Source organism: Elaeis guineensis, chromosome 9, assembly GCF_000442705.2.
Source record: "Elaeis guineensis isolate ETL-2024a chromosome 9, EG11, whole genome shotgun sequence".
NCBI lineage: Eukaryota > Viridiplantae > Streptophyta > Magnoliopsida > Arecales > Arecaceae > Elaeis > Elaeis guineensis.
The window spans coordinates 12,876,429-12,896,280 of record NC_026001.2 but is presented as its reverse complement, the minus strand read 5'-3'; the positions used below and the strand labels follow the sequence as shown (position 1 = coordinate 12,896,280).

General features: G+C 38.6%; 1 protein-coding gene and 1 non-coding gene across 2 annotated transcripts; both read right to left on the bottom strand.

Moving 5' to 3' along the window:
• Positions 1-492: 492 nt before the first annotated feature.
• LOC105051538 (MLO-like protein 1) lies at positions 493-8,568 on the bottom strand. The gene is made up of 14 exons (XM_073243516.1): positions 8,291-8,568; positions 8,122-8,179; positions 7,785-8,008; positions 6,592-6,708; positions 6,424-6,475; positions 6,170-6,261; positions 5,951-6,025; positions 5,759-5,847; positions 5,512-5,561; positions 4,720-4,760; positions 2,595-2,804; positions 1,368-1,435; positions 1,215-1,275; positions 493-1,132 (listed from the first exon to the last, which is right to left on the bottom strand). Exons 1-14 carry the CDS (start codon positions 8,420-8,422, stop codon positions 875-877), a joined length of 1,527 nt encoding a protein of 508 aa, XP_073099617.1. The 5' UTR covers positions 8,423-8,568; the 3' UTR covers positions 493-874.
• Positions 8,569-19,406: 10,838 nt separating this feature from the next.
• Positions 19,407-19,513, bottom strand: LOC140851810 (small nucleolar RNA R71). The gene has a single exon (XR_012134567.1). It is a non-coding gene; the product is annotated as a small nucleolar RNA R71 (small nucleolar RNA).
• Positions 19,514-19,852: the final 339 nt, after the last annotated feature.

Here is a 19,852-nt window from a genome sequence, read left to right as displayed (position 1 = left end):
GATTTTTTTTGAGAAGAAGAATTTTCTATGAGAAGAAAAGTTCGAAATTGATCCCGATGGATATCCGTAGAGGCCGGACACGTGTGCGGCTCCATCTTCTACGAACCCAAGATCATCTAAAACGGTGAATTTCTATCCGTGCAAAGATAATGAGATATGACCTCATATTTTTCTTAAATTTCATATTAATTATATGTGCTTTCTTCTGAACTTGGGTAGATTTAGATCTGATATCTTGCATGTGGGGTTAAAAAGTTTAACCCGATTTATTTCTCATTGCATATTTTAAAATTTTAAAATTTACACATACTGTCTACCCTATTTTCTATCACTCCGAAGCTGATACGAAGCTTTCATGGATTAGTCTGCCCTTAACAAATGCTGTTTGAGTGCTAGAGATCAGATTCCAATTACCAACTGTTCATTTTCCTTAACAAATGCCCTTAACAGCAATATGGACCTTTAGATCCTCTGGAGCCATGACTGTTCATCTTTGGTGAATACTAGCTAGCATGCAAATGAGTCACAAACTCATAGTTATACAGAGAACAATTGCACCAAGACGTGTGCTATTAACACCTAATAGTAACCGGTATTCTTCATCGCATCTATATGGACCTGCGACCACATAGAAGTATGATCCATGAGTCTTCGAGAACTTCTTTAGCAACTGAATGATAACAACCCCTGGGAATACAAACTGAAGAGGAAATGGAACAAAAATTAAAAACAAAAAAAATCTCTCCAACAAAGGAAAGACCTAACACAAATTTACAGAGTTGACCCTCAATATATTAGCTTTGGCTGCTCTCAAGCACCAGGCTCATGAAGTAGTTGATGCCAAGACCAAGGCTTCAACACTGCCATGGAGTATTTAGGTAGGGTCTTTCAACAAGGCCTTGTCTTCAACAATCTCAGCCTTTCCTTCTTCCATCAGAGAATCTTTCGGGACAAACAGGTTCTGCAATGGAATCCCCACTGAGGTTCCATTACCTGATTGCGGGGTGCTTGTTGATCTGCTCTCTCTATTCACCACTCTCTTTCCCTTCCCCTTCCTTACCTGTTGAGCCCAACCAACAAGACCTACTTGCACATTTTCATCAAATATGGCCATCTTAAATGAACTGCCCATCTGGATTTCAAAAGAAAACTCAGTGTGGAGCTATGCAATTTGCTCGAGGCCAAGACAAGCATTCAGTAACATGATAATTCACCTGTGTCACAATGGCATAGAGTGGCAGGGTGCTGTAGCCACAGAGAAGCTGTATAATGACACTAATCCATAACAAAAGACCACAAAAGAGTTTAGAAGTTTAGAGCATAAGCTGAATATCAGGTCTGCTTTAAAGGAATGGGTTGCTAGCTACCAGATTACAAGTCGAGGGATGATGAAGACTGCTTGCCCCATGATGCAGGAATCGAAGTGATACGTGGTCTGCATTACAAATAAATCATGTCAAATTCTAATGATCTTTATACATAATAATTTGTCGCTAGAAAGCATAGAAATTCCTCGAGTAAGAGCTACAAAATATGGTGATTCTGCTGAATTTTATAAAGAGACACTTTCTTTTTCTTAAAAATTGTGATTAAGCTAAAAGGACTGGATTTACTGGCTACATGGCCTACGCTGGGTGCAAGGTGGAATACATATTGACTTCGCGAGCTTCAAAATTATTTGCATCCTGTCAATGTGAAATGCTTGATATTTGAAATTCAGTTTAGGCAATGCTGCCACTGTTTGTTTCAATGAGACTTGATGAAACTTTTAGGCAATTAGACAGAATAACAATACATAATTTTCTTTGTTTTTTTTTTTTTTTTTGGTTATATCATTTTGTATTCCATTGAGACTTAATATATGCACCACAAATCATGTTGGAAGTTTCAGATGGACACTCAAAGTCGTGCCCATGCCTGGAGAAAGTAAAACAGGAAAGGGAATCAGCAATGGCATTACTGTCTTGTGGAATGCAGATAGTTTTATTATTCTGTCCCAATTTAACTGTTTAAAAAGAAATAATCACGTTGGATAGGAAATTAATATAAATGGGAGCTTATAAACTATAATCAAAATAAAATTTGTCTAATTTCAACCATTCACTTACAAAACCAAATATCTCATGCATTCACATGTGCCTAGTACAGCAATATACAATTGCATGCACACAAATTATACTTGTACGTAAATATTCCTTGTCATTTTTTTTCCCCTGGAAGTGGTAATATTCGTAATTTGTGACACTACACCAAGTAACACTGGTTTTTCACTATTTGTAACTTCATATATTTCATATGAATGTGCTCTTGGAGTTGAAAGGAGTTGTAACGTGTAAGGATATGAACTAAGCTAGATTTCACTTTTCATACATAACATGGCTATTGGCTTCAAGCATCCATGTCAAGTGCGTCAAAACTCAAAACCATTCCATGCATCACAATGCTAGGAGAGGACGGTATGCAAAGACAAATGCAGACAATTACTTTTGGTCTTAAACAAGAAAATATATGATTACGAGTAGCTGCTAGTATATATAAACAGCGAAAATTAAGCCACCAGAAGTTACACAAAAGTGACAATTAATGCTCCTTACCAGTATCCAGAAGAAAAAAGCGATCTCAAAGGCATTTTGGAAAAGGATGAAGTGAATCAAAAACAGGACAATTTTGGGCCGATGAAACCAGAAGAGTTCATCTGAAGGAGTAACTATCAGATGTCCTTCAATGGCAGAATGCTTTTCAGCAACCTCATGAGCCAACTGAGTGATGATATGCTCCAATTTAGTGCCAACAGCAAGGAGAAGCTGCAACATATCCACATATCAGAAAAGAGCCTAATCAATTGTCTAACAGGATGCAGAGCGCAACCAATGATGTGCATGTACTAATTGTATGAGTAAAAATGCAAGATATGAACACAGCCGTCAGAGTTGAAAGCAAGCATTTTCTTTCAAATAATTGAGGGTATCTAGAGCAGAAACTTGCATTTGAACAAGCATCGGGATCTCAATTGGTGCTCATAGTTTCAAATTTCTTTTTCCTGTTTGAAATATAGTTTTTTAAGGTGACCATAATTACCACCTCTTGTTGCGTCAGGATCCGGTACCACACGGTGCAATAGGAAGAAAAAAAAACAAAACAAGAAACACAATACAAATATGGATCAGCTTCAAGCCTACCTCCACGGGGCATGCAAGCTTCACTACGAGAAAAAAACAAAATCAATACAAGAGAAACTTACCACTCAATTTTTGTACAAGAGTCTCAAGAAAAAATTCCAAAATCCTCACAAAAGCTCTCTAAAACCTCTGTTGAAGCCTTTCTGTACCTCCAGGATGTCACCAGCTTCCCAACACAACTGACGGCTCATCAATCGGAGTTTTATAGATTTTAAAAACTCCAAAATACTGTTACACTAGGAAATAAAGTCTCAATCAAGCCTAGAATCATCCGTGGCCATCCGATCGTGATAGGCTTACACCAAAGCCATCCCGATCGCACACATTAGGGCCACTGATCACCTGATCAAACTCGAAATCAACCTCAGCCGTCCAATCGTGATCGGCTGCGATCTGGACCATCGGATCACACAAAAAATACTCTGAACCGCATGTGGACTGCGTGTTCGGTCCATGCCGGTCCCATGAACCGCCCAGCACCCCCGGTCCACGGTGGACTGTGCAGGGGCACTGGGTCGCCCGCACGTGCTGGGCCAGCCCACGCACCCGCTTGCGCGCTGGGCCACGCACGCCTGCATGCGTGCACATCTCCGTCGGACCCGACGGAGCAACCACCGGCCGCCGCCGTCTCGTGCACCGTGCCGTCATTCTTTCACACGTATCTTCGCCGTTTGGACTCCGTTTGAACTGTTCTTGGGCTCTTTGGACTCCGTTCATCATCCTGGACCTTATTGTGGGATCAATGTAGACCGAATCTCGAGGTATATTTTCTAACACCTCTTTCATCAAATATCATTCATAAGCAAATTAACAATTTGTCATCATTCTGGAAGTAACTTCATGAGATAATTTTTTCTAATAATTTGGTGCTTGTGAAAGGGTCCCACTAACTAGGTATCAGCCATGGATTTAAGTGCCAGTTGGCAGGCATGCATGCATGATATATGCTATCCCAGTGTCCTATCAACATGAATACTAACATAATACAACATGCACCCCAGAACTTGGCATCTTGTAATGTCAATGGATGCTAAGCAATGGCATGACTCAACATAGAATGGTAACAGGCCGGTACCATAAGGATTCATGTGGGTATGTATTTAATCTTATATCATTTATTCATTGGAAAGATCTTGAGTACTTATATAGGGCCAAAAAATCTAAATAATACCTTCTGGCTAGTATTTTGGATGAGGTCCTAAGTTGTTACAAATGGTATTAGAGTCCACATAGCCTATAGCCTATGTGGACTGGTGGACATTGCAGCACGAGTTCATTGGACTAATCACAAGCGAATATGTAAGGATCCATGTGGGCATGTATTTAGTCTCATATCGCTTATTCACCGAAAAGATCTTGAAAATTATATAGGGCCAAGAAACCCAAATAATACCTTCTGCTGGTCTTTTTGGATGAGGTCCTGAGTTATTACAGGTACCAAGACAACATGCAATGCACATTCCTCTTATGGCCTAAAGTAACTTTGTGGAGGGAAAATTCAACACACTCAATATTCAGCAGTGAAAGTACAAATACTTACAATTAAGGGAATGAATGATATCCAAAAATATGCATGCCAGCCTGCAAAAGCAACAAGAACAGTCTGAAAAATAGATCGTAAAATGTATGGGTCAAGTGGAGAATCACTATGTGAAACTTAAGATAAGCAGCAAAAGCATGTAAATGATGCTGACAGTTCTGACCACAAATTTGTCTGCTACCATATACCTCCCTCACATTCCTTAAGTCCTTCCTCATCGGTAATTTGGTACATGGCCAAGAAGCAGTTCAGTTTCATGGCAAAAATAGAAAGAAAAGAGGCAGGATGGAAGAAGGAATGCAGGAATAGCAGGTGTAGCTAGAAACAGGCTTTACAGATGTCAGGGCACTAGGGAAAAAGTGCTGCTGTCAATAGATGATACCATGCAAAGTGAGGTGAAATAAACGAAGAAGAAAATATGAACACTAAGAGAATGGACACTAACAGGGAGGAAAAGGAAGAATGATGTTGTAGGTCAATGTCCAAATGTTACTAATATGATAAGTTGTTCAACATCAACTAGATATTTTTGCCTAACAGCAAAAGCTGAACTTCTCAAGGATGTGAAGAAGACAACAGATTACTTGTATGAAAATACATTACTTTTGCAATTCCAATGGTCAATAGGATTATTTGAGGTTAGCTTTATCAGAAAGAAAACTACAAAATGAGCCCATGGAAAAGTGGGAAAAATTATGTAAAGTAGAAAGTCATCAAAGTTCCATCTTCCAGTTTCATCATAATAATCATCTGTGAAGTTTCATGTAAGGGCTACATGCATATTGAACTTACCATTAACATCCAGCAACAAGAAAACCATTACAAAAATCCAAAGGTACCAACTGCGATGAGAGAGAAACTGAAGTATGAGAATCACATAACCAGTAGAGATATGGAAACTGCACTCCTTAAGTCACATTTAGTACAGATCGTAAGTTTAATCAAAGTTGTATTATGTCATTTTTTTTCCATTCTTGCTTAGATGTAAGAATTTTCTCAAAATGCTTAGATGTAAGTAAGTTTCCTCAGTAATAATTACCTTATGCCAACAACTTGCTTGAAATCAGCTTCAAGGGCTCGTATCATATAACTGTAAAAGTTAAATTTTGGGTTACCCTTACAGTGAGTCTGCAATAGAGAGGCCAAAGAGTTGAAGTGAGTACAAAGAACAAGAAATCAGCACATTTAGATATGCACACATATATAATCGACTGCTAACCGATATGCTTACCATGATGAAACCAAGTCTCATTGTAGCGTAGTCTGATTGGGTAACAGATCCAAAGAATTGCTTAACAAAAGAATGCTGAAACAAAATGCAAAATTTTCAAGGGATTCGATATTTCTTCTCATGTCCAACTGAGATACTTTCAGGGAAATGAAACAACTTCATGTTGGTTCACCATAAAGTTAAAATGTTTAGTATACACATAAAGAATGCCTTACATACCAACCAACTTAGTATTGAAGAATCTTTGTCAAATCCTTTGAAACGATTTCTGATAAATTCAAATTGATGGACATGGGTGATTCCTTTAGGAACTGCACATATTATTACCATCAGATCAATACATCATATACAAAGTAAGTGATGACCTTCACCTAATAAGAGAAGTGGTTTGGAGTCAATAAATTGTTCTCTAATATGAAATTTGTTGGAACCTAAGCCAGAGTTTTGAGACATGTTAGTGAGTGTAATCATACCATTTTCATCCTCCTTTTGGATTGAATCCTCCCAATGCTTCCATATACGAATCTAAGCCATGAAGAGAACATTACAATTAGATACAATCCAGAAGAAGAAAAATTTTGGGCATATGTAGCAAACAAACACCAAAACATTTAAAAGATGAAGAGATATCACCCACTTACCTTGGCACCTCCTAGAAGCACAGTGATGAGACTAAGTACCACATGTGTGACTGCCAAAGCAAAGATAAAGATATGCAGTTGATGGATTGCTTCCAGTGAGAGTAATGGAACTTTGCCCTAGAAAAGAAAGAAATCAATAATTCAGAAGTCTGAAACCTGCTGCTGAATGAAGTAATAGCAATGTTGAATACTCAATCAAATGAAGCGAAAGTAAATTTCTTTTAGGGACAAGATATCCTGGATAATGCTCTGTGCGATTAAAATATCATTGTTGCAGCTAGCAAGTAATAGAAATTTTCCCTCTCAAAAAAAAGAAAGTAGAATTTTATTCAATTTTTCAACAATAGAGAGATCAATGGATTAAGCCGATATGTAAATGGTTGACATAGCGAAAAGGCATATTTTCCATAATCTATTTCAGAAATTCAATGAATGTGAGAAAAAAAAAATGTAAACCAGAACTTATTGCAATCGTTTCAAATTTTTAGACATAATAATACTATGGAGGATTTACCGATTTCGTTAACCATTTTTTTCACCAAATATTGACCTTTTTTTGAGAAAATGTTAACTGTTTTGATGATATTCCACATAAAAATATCAACTGATTGCATTCAATAACCCACAAACACTAACATCGGTATAAACTTGACTTCTAATATGATCCCTTACTGGATCTCTGTTTTGATTCAGTTACGACGTAAATGAGTTGCAAGTTATAATGCTTTTACATGAAGAAAACTATTTTCCCCACTCCACACTTGCCAAAATCGCTGTCTTCCTTCAAACCTCTAAATTGTCGGTTAAGTCTCCACATGATTTGATTTAACACTTTCAACTACCCTACAAACCCTCCATCATACATCAGCTCTGTTACGTCTTCCGATATTTTGGCTCCTCGATCAACAAAATCGACCAATCCAGGAGTGCTTCTATTTGGAAGAACATGGGTCGGTGGGTGGAGGTTATTGTTTGCTTAACTGGTAAGCAATTTGCAAATTGTTACTGTGAAAGCAGTGGTGAGCTTCTCAGGGAGATGGAATGTTCCAAGGAGAATGGAGGGAAAAGGATCAATATTGGTACATGTTTAATGAAAGCTCTCCCCTGGCTTTCTACTTCATTTTATTTCTTTTTTCCTTATGAAATGAATGCCAATGGTTTGGTTCCACGGTTTCATCAAAAAATATAATGACCTCTTTCTGACAATGAGTCGACTCTTCCGCACCCCCAGCCAGCAGGCGCCGTGCGCTGCCAAGAACTCCGGCGAAGAACTCGGCAGCGTAGTGGGCGGTCTTCGCAGCCTCCTTTCTCTTGCAGGGGAGCATGTGGTGGGTGAGGCTCTCCTTGATGCATATCCTCTGAATTGCCCCCTGAAACACCGTCAGCAACAGCGAAATGAACCCCAGCAGCATCAACTCTGCCCAACTCAAACACCCATTTCTTAGCACTCCATCAATCAAAGCAACAAGAATTGATGTAAGAAATAGAAAAAGAGAGAGAGACAAAGAGAAAGACGTCTAGAAGTACCACCTTCCTTCACTTTCTGAAGAGCTTCGAACAGAGGCTTCTGCTTCTTCCGTTTGAGAAGCTACAGTAAGAACAACCATCCTATTGTTTATATTGTTTACAGCGAGTACGTTCTATTTATAAAAAAGAGAGGGAGAGAACAACGGAGAAGAATTGGATTGATTTGATCTACCTTGCCAAGGTAATGGAGGATGCGCTCGAAGAAGAGGGAGATGAAGACGATCACGGAGCAGACGACGGCAACGATCCATGTTGGAGTGTACTCCAGAGTTAGCTGTGACTCACCTCCTCCTCCTCCAGCCATCTCTGGCTCCCTGTCCCTTGTTTCTTTGGACTCTAAGAGATCATATATATATATATATGGAGACTATGAGAGAGAGAGGTATATGGCGTGATAGATGGGATAAGAGAAAGGTGAAAAAGAAGTAAAAAGGTCTAAGAAGAAGGGAAAAAGAACAGAGGAAACGATGCGGTTGAACTTAGGAGCTGGAAAGGATCATTGGTTCTATTGTCAAGGAAGGACTGGAAAAGATTGAAGGGAGTGGAAGTCTAGATTGGGAGGTGAAAAACGTGGTGACAAGATGAGGAAGGAGGGAGCCTGTCCGAGGGGAAGGCTGGAGCAACACAAGCTGCGTCTCCCCTTTAATTGAGCGTCCCTTGTAGACCATCTGCCTTCGTAGTCGGCGCCGGGGTTACTGGGTACATGCAACCGTGTAACGCGGAAAAATAAATCTATTTTTCGGCAAACAATGTTTGCTAGGTAAACCATGCTCATGTCGGATTCCCATTGACATTAACGCCGGTAACATGCTTCACTCCGAAGGATATGGGACCATTTAGATATATTACGTACAATAGCTCATGGCCTCACTCAAAAAAACCATATAATGATGTTATTTAAATTTTTTGATATTATATAAATATGCAAGATGGATATTGAAACATGATTGAACATAAACTCACATGAATCGATATACGTCCTCCATTTGAGTTTGATGTTCATGTCTCAATTTAGATTCTTTCCATCCTAATCGAGATATCTATGTTTGCTTAGAATATAGTTGATATAAGATTAAATAGATATCGCATGGTATAGAGGCCTATTAATAATAAGTTAATTTATTTTTAATTATTATCAATTAATTATGCAATTAATTTATCTTTTTCATCCCACCGTTAATATAGAGACGGCAATGAACAATTCTGACAGGCAACCTCTAAAGAACCCAATTGCCCATCCAAAACTCTTCCTAATTTTTTCTATCAAAAATAAAAAAAAAAAAACTCTTCCCAATTTTTTACTGCCACCCGAAATCTTCCTCTTACTGGAGAGGCTTCATAGACATGGGATTCTCCACCCCGAGTGTCCCATCCTTGATGACCGACTTTCTCAAAGATTGCTTATGAGAGTCGTTCATGTTACATCATCATTTTATGATTCAACACTACTATAATATGGTTTTCTAGCTTCATAAATATTACTTGTGACTAATTTTCTAGTTTTGAGTCAGTTATCGTCCAGATTGCTCATGATCTTCTGAACTATCAGAGTTAAATCCATTGATTATAGGAGGTGCGTGCCTGTTCAGTTAAAAGGATGGGTAGCCACGTTTTGGCTTTTCACGCGGTGTCCGGTACGATCGGCAATCCTCCCAGCCGTCTAATCTAAAACCAACGGTTCGGTTTTTTTTATAATTTTTTTTTTTTTTAGAGTTAAATCCATTGATGAGTTCTACGATAACAGATGCCACGTTTTGGCTGTTCACGTGGCTTCCAGTACCATCGCATCCTCCCAGCCCTCGTAGGACCTCTGGAACCAACGGCCCGGGGTTTTTGTCTTACACCGACCGTATCTCGCACGGAACCTAATCATTTTTTTGCACGAAAATACAATTCAAACTCTAAAACAAATGATCGTACCATCCCCTTGGAAATTAATGATATTAAATATCCGACATGACTCAGCCAAACGATGTCCATATTTCAGATCAAGAGACAACAAGAGAGCCGATGAACCATTCTCATGTCTTTGTGGATTGCCGAGCAATTCAGTGTCGGCCCCGCCAGTCTGGAGTTTGACTAGATCAAAAATGAAAATTTGGTGCTAAGTCGTTACAGAAAGATGATGAATTTAGCAGATTAGGATAGGTTGTATTTAATTTCTGAATTAGTTGAAATCAGTAAAGTAAACGAAATAATTTTTTTACCGAAAAAAAAAAAGAAATAACTTATGAGTTTGAAGGGATCTTATTGGAACACACACACGATAAACTTAAGAGGAGAAAGAAAAGCACAGCCGTGAGCAAGCAAAGAGATGACTGCTTCTCTTTCTTCCTCATTAGTTCATGCGGTTGACTTTTATTAAAAAAAGATTCATACCGTCGACCTAGAATGAGTCCGTGAGACAAGCCAAGAATTAAGATTTGGCCTAGGGGATCAAACCCATTTTTATAGACCCATTAATCATGAGTAGTAGGTCAGCCTTTGAAATATCGCTCCTTCGAAAAATATGAGCCAGATTATATCCAATCTGATCAAATTTGTATGATAACCTAATCTAAAATTAGCCTAAAATTAAATTGTGCAGCCTTCAATTGATGATATTAGTATGGAACAATGAGGAATGAACCAATCTTTTCTGCATGAATTCATATATCAAAATTTTCCAGCACTTAGTAATTAGATCAGCAGAAAAGGAATTGCCCAGTGGAACATTACATTCACAAAGTAAATATACAAACCCTTTCACGGGCAACGGATGGAGTACCTTATTTTTCAAGAAGTATCAAACCCTTTCAAAGAAAATGCACAAACCTTCTCCATGGGCACCCATCATCCAATTTAGACATCTAATTTACTGAGTCCCATGTCAAATATTATTGCAGGATGAATTAAGTATCACTGAATTATCACCGCATTGACCTGCACCATTTTCATTATTACTTATACTAAAAAATATATAATAAACAAATATCTCAGTGGTTATACCTGATATTGAATATTAAACAGATATTTAATATTTAAAAATACAAACCTACTTCATGTTGCAATTTGATCTTTAATTAGAGTTGTATATCTTTCAAATATTACTTAAGAATATACAGAAAACCCTTTGTGATGTTTTGCTCAAACAATAAAAAACATTGTCATGGAAAAGTTGTAATAAACAAAAGCTGGCACATGCATTGCAGGAGGAGGAGCATATAATTATGATGACGACGATGACGACGATGATGATGTGAGTTCACACCTCAACAACTTAAGTCAGTCCTTTGTTTATGTAATTATATAAGGGAAGACACCTTCTTCTCTAACTCGGTCATGCTCATGCTTATAGCAATACGTTGTTCACTTGTTTGCTTAAGCAAGTTCTTTACATTCACTCTAAATGCCAAAAAAGAGGAGAAAAAGACAATGCTTGGTGATAATTGTGATTACTTATATCAACAAATAATAGACGTGACAGCCTGAGATGGAATTTGATTATAGTTTTGTGACGCAAATTTATGCACACAAAGTGCCCCAAACTCATACACGTGGTGGAAATGAGGGCACATATGTGATATATTTGGAGAACTAGGAACGTAGTTATGTAAATGGGCTGGTCTGCAGTCCAATCTTTAGATTACGGGCCAGCCTTATTAAAAAGTTGTCCCAGTGTTAGCCCAAGCTTGGTCCCTTTAGAGGTGGCCATCGGGCCATGTCGGGCCGGGCATGGCCCAGGCATAAGAAGGCTTGGAACTAAACAGACCGCATCAGGTACGGAATGTGAATAAACGGGCCAGATCAGATCCGGCCCATTAAGCAAACCCCCTCCCTTCGGTATAGTAGAAGGCACGTTTATATATGGACTGTGCTAGGCACAGCTCAAGCACATTTAGGCACGCACGTGCCTAGACTGTGCCAAGCCATCAAGCTAGTTTTCAATTTTTTATTTAATATTAAATTTTTTAAAAATAAGATTTTTAAGGTTAATGTTTTTTTTTAGGTTTAAAAATTTTTATTGATTAATTAAAATATTAAAGACTAAATAGTAATATGAAATATATTGTGAATTAAAAATAATAATAATTGAAAAGAAGAAAAACTAATGTTATCATTACAGGCCTGAATAGGCCCGTAACAGATATAATCATACCATGCCTGATATGAACATGACGGGCTTTTTATTCAAGCCCATCGTGCTAGGCCCAGGCCGTGCCATGCTTGAGCCTGGACTCACGAACCCAAGCCTAGCATGGCACAGTATTGGTCATGTAGCACGATATTTACATTGGGCCGTACTGAGTCCGTCCCGTTGGCCACCTCTAAGTCCATTTACGTTCTTATTGGAGGAAAAAAAAACCTACAGCCTAATTATGTTAAGTGCCAGAGATAGAGGGAAAAAATTGAAGATCTCTGCTTGAGTTTTCTTGCGTTGATCTTTTGTTACCTCAACAGCCAAAAATATTGATTTTAACCATGCATATTTTAATTAATTCCAAATTTTTTATACAAATATTTCAAATCATAAATTGATTTTGCTAAATGAAAAGGCTACAAAAAACTTAGGGTAAATTATATTTTTAGTCCTCAAAGTATATCATATTTTTTTAAATAGTCCTTAAACTACAAAATCGTAACTTTTAGTTTCCAAAATTTTTGAACCATTTTAATGTTATCCTTCGTTCTATTTTCAGCAACTTTTTTCATCGAAAATCCTATTTGGCATTACCGGTGTATATATGGCTGGTTTAACTTGAATAGGTGCACCAGTGCCGAGCTGAAAATAAGTTAGTTTAAAAAAATGATAATATGGCATCTGTCCTCTTCTTCTTCCTCATCATCATCTATCTCTTCGCCGTCCTATCCCTTACACAGCCGCAATGGTAGGGAACAGGAAGTGCTGCACCACTGTAGGATGAGCAAGAGAGACGAGCAATACAGAAGTGAAGCAGAGAACAGACCTACCATAATCGGGGATAATCTATTTCAAAATTAAAAAATAAAATAAAATTTCTTCTCCAGTCTCCATCTCTCTCTCCTCCCCACCACTTTTGAGAGAGCCATCAGCCATGGTGGTCGTCTCCCCCATGGCACCAGCTTTCCTCTCGGCCTTGGATCAAGACCCCTCCGATCTTTCTGTCGATCCCTCGACCTGCTCGATGGACTTTGGGAGCCCTGAGATGCTAGCCTTCACCCGCTCCCTCTCCGACGTCGGTGCCATGACCAGCCTCCTCCATGAGTGCATTGCCTACCAACTGTGGAGAAAATTCAGTGCAGGGGTAAAATGGTAATTTTAAAATTTTTTCAAAATCATATTTTACAGTAAAAATTATTAATTAATTTAATTAATTAATAAAAATTTATTCTACACTAAGATCTAAATATGATATATAGCATGTATGTATTTAAATTTGAAATTCGAATTTGAACAGTAAACACTTTACTGTAATGTGTTCAGAACACAATACTTTGTGCGGGTAGTAGATCGTCACAATCTGATCACCGTCAGAAGAGTCTGATCATCGCGATGCAGCCACACAGCGTGTCTGACCTCTGCGGATCGTCCACACGAAGCTCCTGGTCTGATCGACTCCTCACGAGTGCTAGCTCGTTGTAGAGCCCTTTCGACGGTCGATGCTGATCGAACTCCTTCGATCGATGTCTGCCAATTTTTTGGATGCTCCAGATTGTCAGTAGATGTGCTTGAGAGAATGTTGAAGATCTTCCTAAAATTTGATGGGCTCACGACACTCGTAGCTCACCTTTCACTTCTCGAACTCCAGGCTGAAACCCTGAAGAACTCACTGAAACCCTGCGCACACTTTTTCTTTCTTTTCTTTCTTTTTCTCTCGGAAGGATATAGACCTTCACCATGCACACAAGGATTCCTCACGCTCAGATTTTCTTCCAAATTTTTTTGCACACGCCCCACTCTTCTCCTCCTTTTAAAATAATGTCAAACATCTTATCCATGTGAGAGGATAAAGATGAGTAATTGCACATTTGAATTCAAATCAAATTTTGAATTCAAATGAAAATCAATTAATCCCTATCCACTAAGGGCATGAGAAGAGGAGGGCATGGCTTAATTTGTGCATGAATGATTTCATGAGAAATATTTTCTCGTGTAATAAATGGGGTGCTAAAAGAGGATAAGGTCAAGCGCTAAGATTGGTTGCTCATTCAAATTCAAACTTTGTTTTGAATTTGAATGGCCAACCAATCATCCTTATCCACTCATTTGGCACATTAAAGTAGGACGTGAGGAGGGCTTTGCGTGAGAAAAAATTATGAGAACTTCCTTCTCGTGAATTCAAATGGGCGCAGTGGAAGTGAGGTGGCGTAGGGAGAATGGGTCAAGGTGGTTTCATTATTTAAACCAACCTAATTGAACCAAATAAGTTAGGCCCAATTAGACTAATTTAAATCCAACTTAATTAGACTTAATTAGGCTCAATAAAATTTTAATCAAATCAGAAATTGATTAAGCCCAACCCCTGACCAAATCAGGATCAAATCATCTCGACGATTAGGTCAACTCTTAACCTAATCGGGTCAAACCCAATTGAATCCAATTCAATTGGACTTGATCCAAAAATAATTACTCAATCAAATTGAGTTAATTAGCGATCAAATCACTAATTAAATCTCTCATAAATATTGAGTCCAAATTCGATGGATAATCGGGCATCAGAATTCATCGATATGTAACCCTGATCGAAGAGTCCCAAACCAGTGGGACTCTTGACTCCGGTACCCAAAATATGTGGGACTCTGATCAGAGAATCCTGATTCTGATCACAGAGTTTCAGACATGTAGACTCATAGTCCACGAGCATTAAGACTCTTCATCAGCCATCAGATCAGATAGGAACCTCTAATGTGTGTGACCCCGCAGGTTCGAACCTAAGCCGATAGTACAGGAATCAATTCCTGTACTAATCGAAGTGACCATCTAGTAATGGTACCCGATGATGGATAGATTGAATAGTCACAATCGCAACACTCAGAACCTACGTGAATATGGTTACTGTATAATTCATCCTTTTGACCTCTGTGTTTAGGACGACTCAGGGTTAAACTGTCAACCTTGATTAGATCATCCAATTGTGCTCAACTCAAACAGTCCTGTGACTCCTCACAAAGACTATCCTAACCAAGATTTTGCTAAATTAAAACACGACTGTACACAGCTCCTAAACTGGAGTGGTCAATCCCATCTTGACACACGCACCGACAAGTCAAGTACTTGACTACACCCAGCAACCTTCTGTCACTGAATTAGAAATTCAGATAGTCCAATGCCTAAGTGCAGTGAGTTGCTTGCAAGTCACCGTGGCGGTCTCAAGTCAGAGGGATATTTATACCTATATTCCATCGGAGTAAATCTTGACAGCAGAAATAGCTCTGGAGTCGGTCACGTTCAGTGCAGATGTACCCTTACATCTCATCTGTATGCCATACCAGTGTCTCCACACTCATTGGTTAAGAGGACAACCAACCTATATGGCACACAACGACCTATGCTTGATAAACGTTGTCATCTTTGGTAACAACGTATCATTTGGTCGCGAACAGATTTAAAGACTAAACGATAAATCCTTCTTTATCGAGTCTAAATAGTCTTAAGGACTTCACCACAACATAGAAGTTCATTAAAAGATGAAATATTTTATGATAAAAAATATCAAAATAATTTTTATTAATTCATAATTTATGTACATATACAAAAATGAGCACAACCGTCAACAGACTGACGATTGGCTTTGAGATACTATTCCCAACACCAACACAGTCTCGACGTCCGCTTGAGTCCCTCCTCTCACATCACCCCGACCTCGACCACCATCTCCTCTGCCTCCACCGGTCCTCCACCTGATTCTGTGACATCTTTTGGATTCGACGAGTCTTTGCTCTAGTTCTGGAGTTATTTGCAAGGCCTATCCATTTCCATCGCCACCATCGCCGCGACCGCCCCCACTCCCGCCATTATCTTTGCCATCACCGTCGAAAAAGACTAGCAAGCGATGGCTGGTTTTTGTGATAATGGGATCAGTTGCTGGCTTTCATGTCAGAAATGGAGGGGCCCTAAAAGTTTCTCCTTGGCAACTTCGTCGAGCTCGCCTTCGTTAGAAATGGAGTTAACCTTCGCCAAGCTCGCCGCTACCACTAAAAGTTTCTCCTTGGAAACCAAAATCGTTGATGGGACTGGAGTCGAACGGTGGTCACCTATCGACGAGGGTGGTGGGATGGTGGGATACATCAACCCTAAGTACTAAGGGCTCCACCATTTGATGGTGAAGAGTGACATCTACAGGCTTGGGGTGGTGATACTGGAGGTGTTAATGGAGAAAAGAGCGATCTTTAAGGATGGGGAGGGTGGGGATCCGATGAGTGTGGTGGACTATGCAGTGCCAAAGATCGTAGCTGGGGAGTTAGTGCGGGTGCTAGATTCGTGAGTGTTGCCGTCGGGGGGGAACGAGATGGAGGTGGTGGAGCTGGTGGTGTACACTACGGTGCACTGCACGAGCCTCGAGGGAAAAGATCAGCCCTTCATGGTCGATGTTGTCGTGAACCTCAAGAAGTTTTTTGCGCTCTATGAGGACAGTCATGGCAGCATCTCCAGCGTCAGTGATTTATGTCACAAATTGACATAAAAAGTATCAATTAATATCTAAATTATCTAACTTTATTAAGAAATTGATACTTGTTATTATATTTTGCAGAAGAAGAGATCATCAATAGAAAGAACAAGGAAAGAAGATTCCAACGGCGCAAATTTTATGCAAAACGGAGTTAAATTGACCCAGGAATTGAAGAATGAAGAAAGAAGACTCAATTGGGTCAAACCCGAGTCAAATCAGATCAAAATTGATCAAAAATCAACTGATTTGGTGATCTGATTAGCCGCCTGATCCACAGCAACAGGCGCGTGGACCATGGATCCATCGGCGCACCATAAACCCCCCTAACAACTCTCTAAAACCTCTTAGTCCCACATCGAAAGTTTTGAAAACCTTATAACCCCCAAATGCCTATAAAAAGCCCCCAAAGGCCCTTGTTTTATGTATTCTTCCTTCCGATCAAGCTTGTAACCCTAGATAGTGGGGTTTTTAGCTCTCTTTTCAAGCCTCGAGCTTTGAGGTTTTTGTAATAAATTTTTTTTTATATATAAAATCTTATTTTTATGCAATTTCATCTTTTTACATTATGCAATTTATTTTTCTTGCAATTAGGATAGTTTAATTTATGCAATTTAATTTTATGCAATTAGGTTAGTTTAAATTATGCAGTTTAAATTTCTTCAATTAGGATAGTTTAATTTATGAAATTAGGGTAGTTTATTTTTCTGTATTTAAATTTTGCAAGTAGATTTAGATCATGTCTAGCTAAGCATCCCTTCTAGGGTTTGCGATGAAGCTAGATCATGAGTAGGGATTTTACATAGGGTTCTTTCTTTTTTTTAGGGTTTCTTTTTCTTCCTCTTTTGTCAAGAATTTTTGATGAACTACAGTTGGGTCAGAGTCCCTTCATAGTTCATGCTTGATTCAGTGCATAGGAGGAGAAAACCCTAAGGGATCCTAGTTACTACTCCCCTGTAAAGAATCTTGATGGGTTATCGTTGGGCCTTAGTCCCTTCATAATCTATGCTTGGAAAAGACAAGAGGAGTAGTCGTTAGGATCAATAAAAAAATTCTAGGTAGAATTTTCTAATCTAGATCTAGTAGATTCAAAAACCCTAGATCCTTAGTCTTATTGTCTTTAGCAAACAACTTTCGACTTTCGATTTTTGTTAAAGCTCGCTTGAGCATAGATTTGAAAATCATTTTTAAAACCAAGTCTCTGTGGGATCGACCCGTACTCGCTGGTCGTGCTACTCTGCACACCGTGCGCTTGCGGTTTTATTTACAAATTTTAAGATTTGAACATCAAGTTTTTGGCGCCATTGCCGGGGATTTGGCGTTTTAAATTGTTTTCAAATATTTGTTCTTCGTGCGTTATAACTCTCTTTTTTTTTTCTTTAGGTTTCTATATTTAGTTGGTGATTGCTGGAAAACTCAGGTATGCTTCTAATTTCTCTTTTATTATATTTAGTTAATTACTTTTGCTTTTAGACCTAATCATTTGAATTTACTTAATCACAAAAAAAAAATATATAAAATAAAACAAAAGACATTTCATAATCGTGAAGTAAAATATCAAAATAAAAAAAATTCTAAATTAAAATCTTTTACATTCTTGGTCATCTTGTTTATTTGTATTTGCATTTTCATAATTAATCTAAGGGCATCAACCCATTAACAAGATAAGGTGGGGATTTCATTACCCTTCCTTAGCCCAAAAACCATCTCCATCATATTGCATTACCTAGACTTTTAATCTTAAAATCAATTAGACGTCAACCTTAAGGAATTCGAGCTCAATAGGACAAGGAACCCTAAGAGTTCTACCAAGTTTGAGTTGTTTGATTAGTTGGTGTCTAGGCAAGTCCCTGAGGGTGGTTTGTTAAATTGGTTCAGTTGCTGGCCTGGCCAACTCGTTTGGTGTCTAGAAAGGCAACGATGAGTGAACCTCCCACCTCTTATACTTACCTGGCTAACTAGTTGATCAATCTCCACTTGGAAGGTTTGAAGGGTCATCTTGGAACAGTTAGGAGCTGTCTAGATTTAGGTTAACCCTAGGATAGATTGAGTTTAATTTATTGATTCACTTGTTTGAAAAAAAAAAATTAAAATTTAAATTAATTTGGTTACTTTTCTTTAGATTTAGGACTCCTTAGGATCTTCTCTTTAGAACTTTTCTTTCTTTTCCTTATACATAAAAATTTTATTAAAAAAAAAAAAAATTGTATAAACATCGAGAACCGTACACCTCGTGTGTGGAGAAGAGTGTCGGGTCGTCTAGTTAGAATTGAGTCAATTCCTGTTGTTCCAATGGCTGAACCAATCCAACCCATGACCCTTAAGGATTTGTGTTATCCAGTTGGCTCCATCCAACCATCTTGTATCAGGTTGCCACAACCCACAGCTAACAATTTTGAAATCAAACCTCAAATCATAAATATGCTTCCAAAATTCACAGGATTAGAGGATGCTTATATATTTATTAGAGAATTTGAGGAGGTATGTGCAACCATGAAACTGCAATTAACAGAGGATGAGGTCAAACTTAGATTAATCAACTTTGCCCTTAAGGACAATGCTAAGAAGTGGCTTTATAGTCTGCCAAACTATTCTGTCACTACCTGGGAGGGCTTTGTGAGAACATTTTTAAAAAAGTATTTTCCCCATCATAAAATAGCTAGGATTAGGAATGAAATAAATCAATTTTACCAACTAGCTGGTGAATCATTTTGGAAGTACTTTGATCGTTTCAAGAATCTTTTGACCCAATGCCCACACCATGGAATCGAAACTTGGAGACTATGCCAGATCATCTATGAGGGGTTAGATTCAAACTCAAGAACCATGCTAGAGTCCATTGCCAAGGCCAATTTATGGATAAAGAAACTACTGAAGCTTGGCAATTCTTAGAAGACCTAGCCGAGAAAAATTTACAGTGGGAAATAACTAGGGAACCTGATAAAGCTACACCTTCAAGAGGAGGAATGCATCAAATTCAACCAACCCTAGCATCAGAGGCCAAGATTGCAACCTTAACACGTAGATTGGAAGCCTTAGAATTACAGAGACCAGCCAATGTAAATCAAATATCTGCACCCATGTGTAAAGGGTGCAATGCACCAGAC

What these genes read in the sequence shown, in the direction of transcription:
- LOC105051538 (XM_073243516.1), bottom strand. Translation starts at nt 8,422, where the DNA reads ATGGCTGGAGGAGGAGGAGGTGAGTCACAGCTAACTCTGGAGTACACT. An exon ending in TCCTCCATTACCTTGGCAAG is followed by an intron (nt 8,180 to 8,290) that starts GTAGATCAAATC and finishes TTCTTACTGTAG; the next exon opens with CTTCTCAAACGGAAGAAGCA. An exon ending in CTTCAATACTAAGTTGGTTG is followed by an intron (nt 6,026 to 6,169) that starts GTATGTAAGGCA and finishes ATTTTGTTTCAG; the next exon opens with CATTCTTTTGTTAAGCAATT.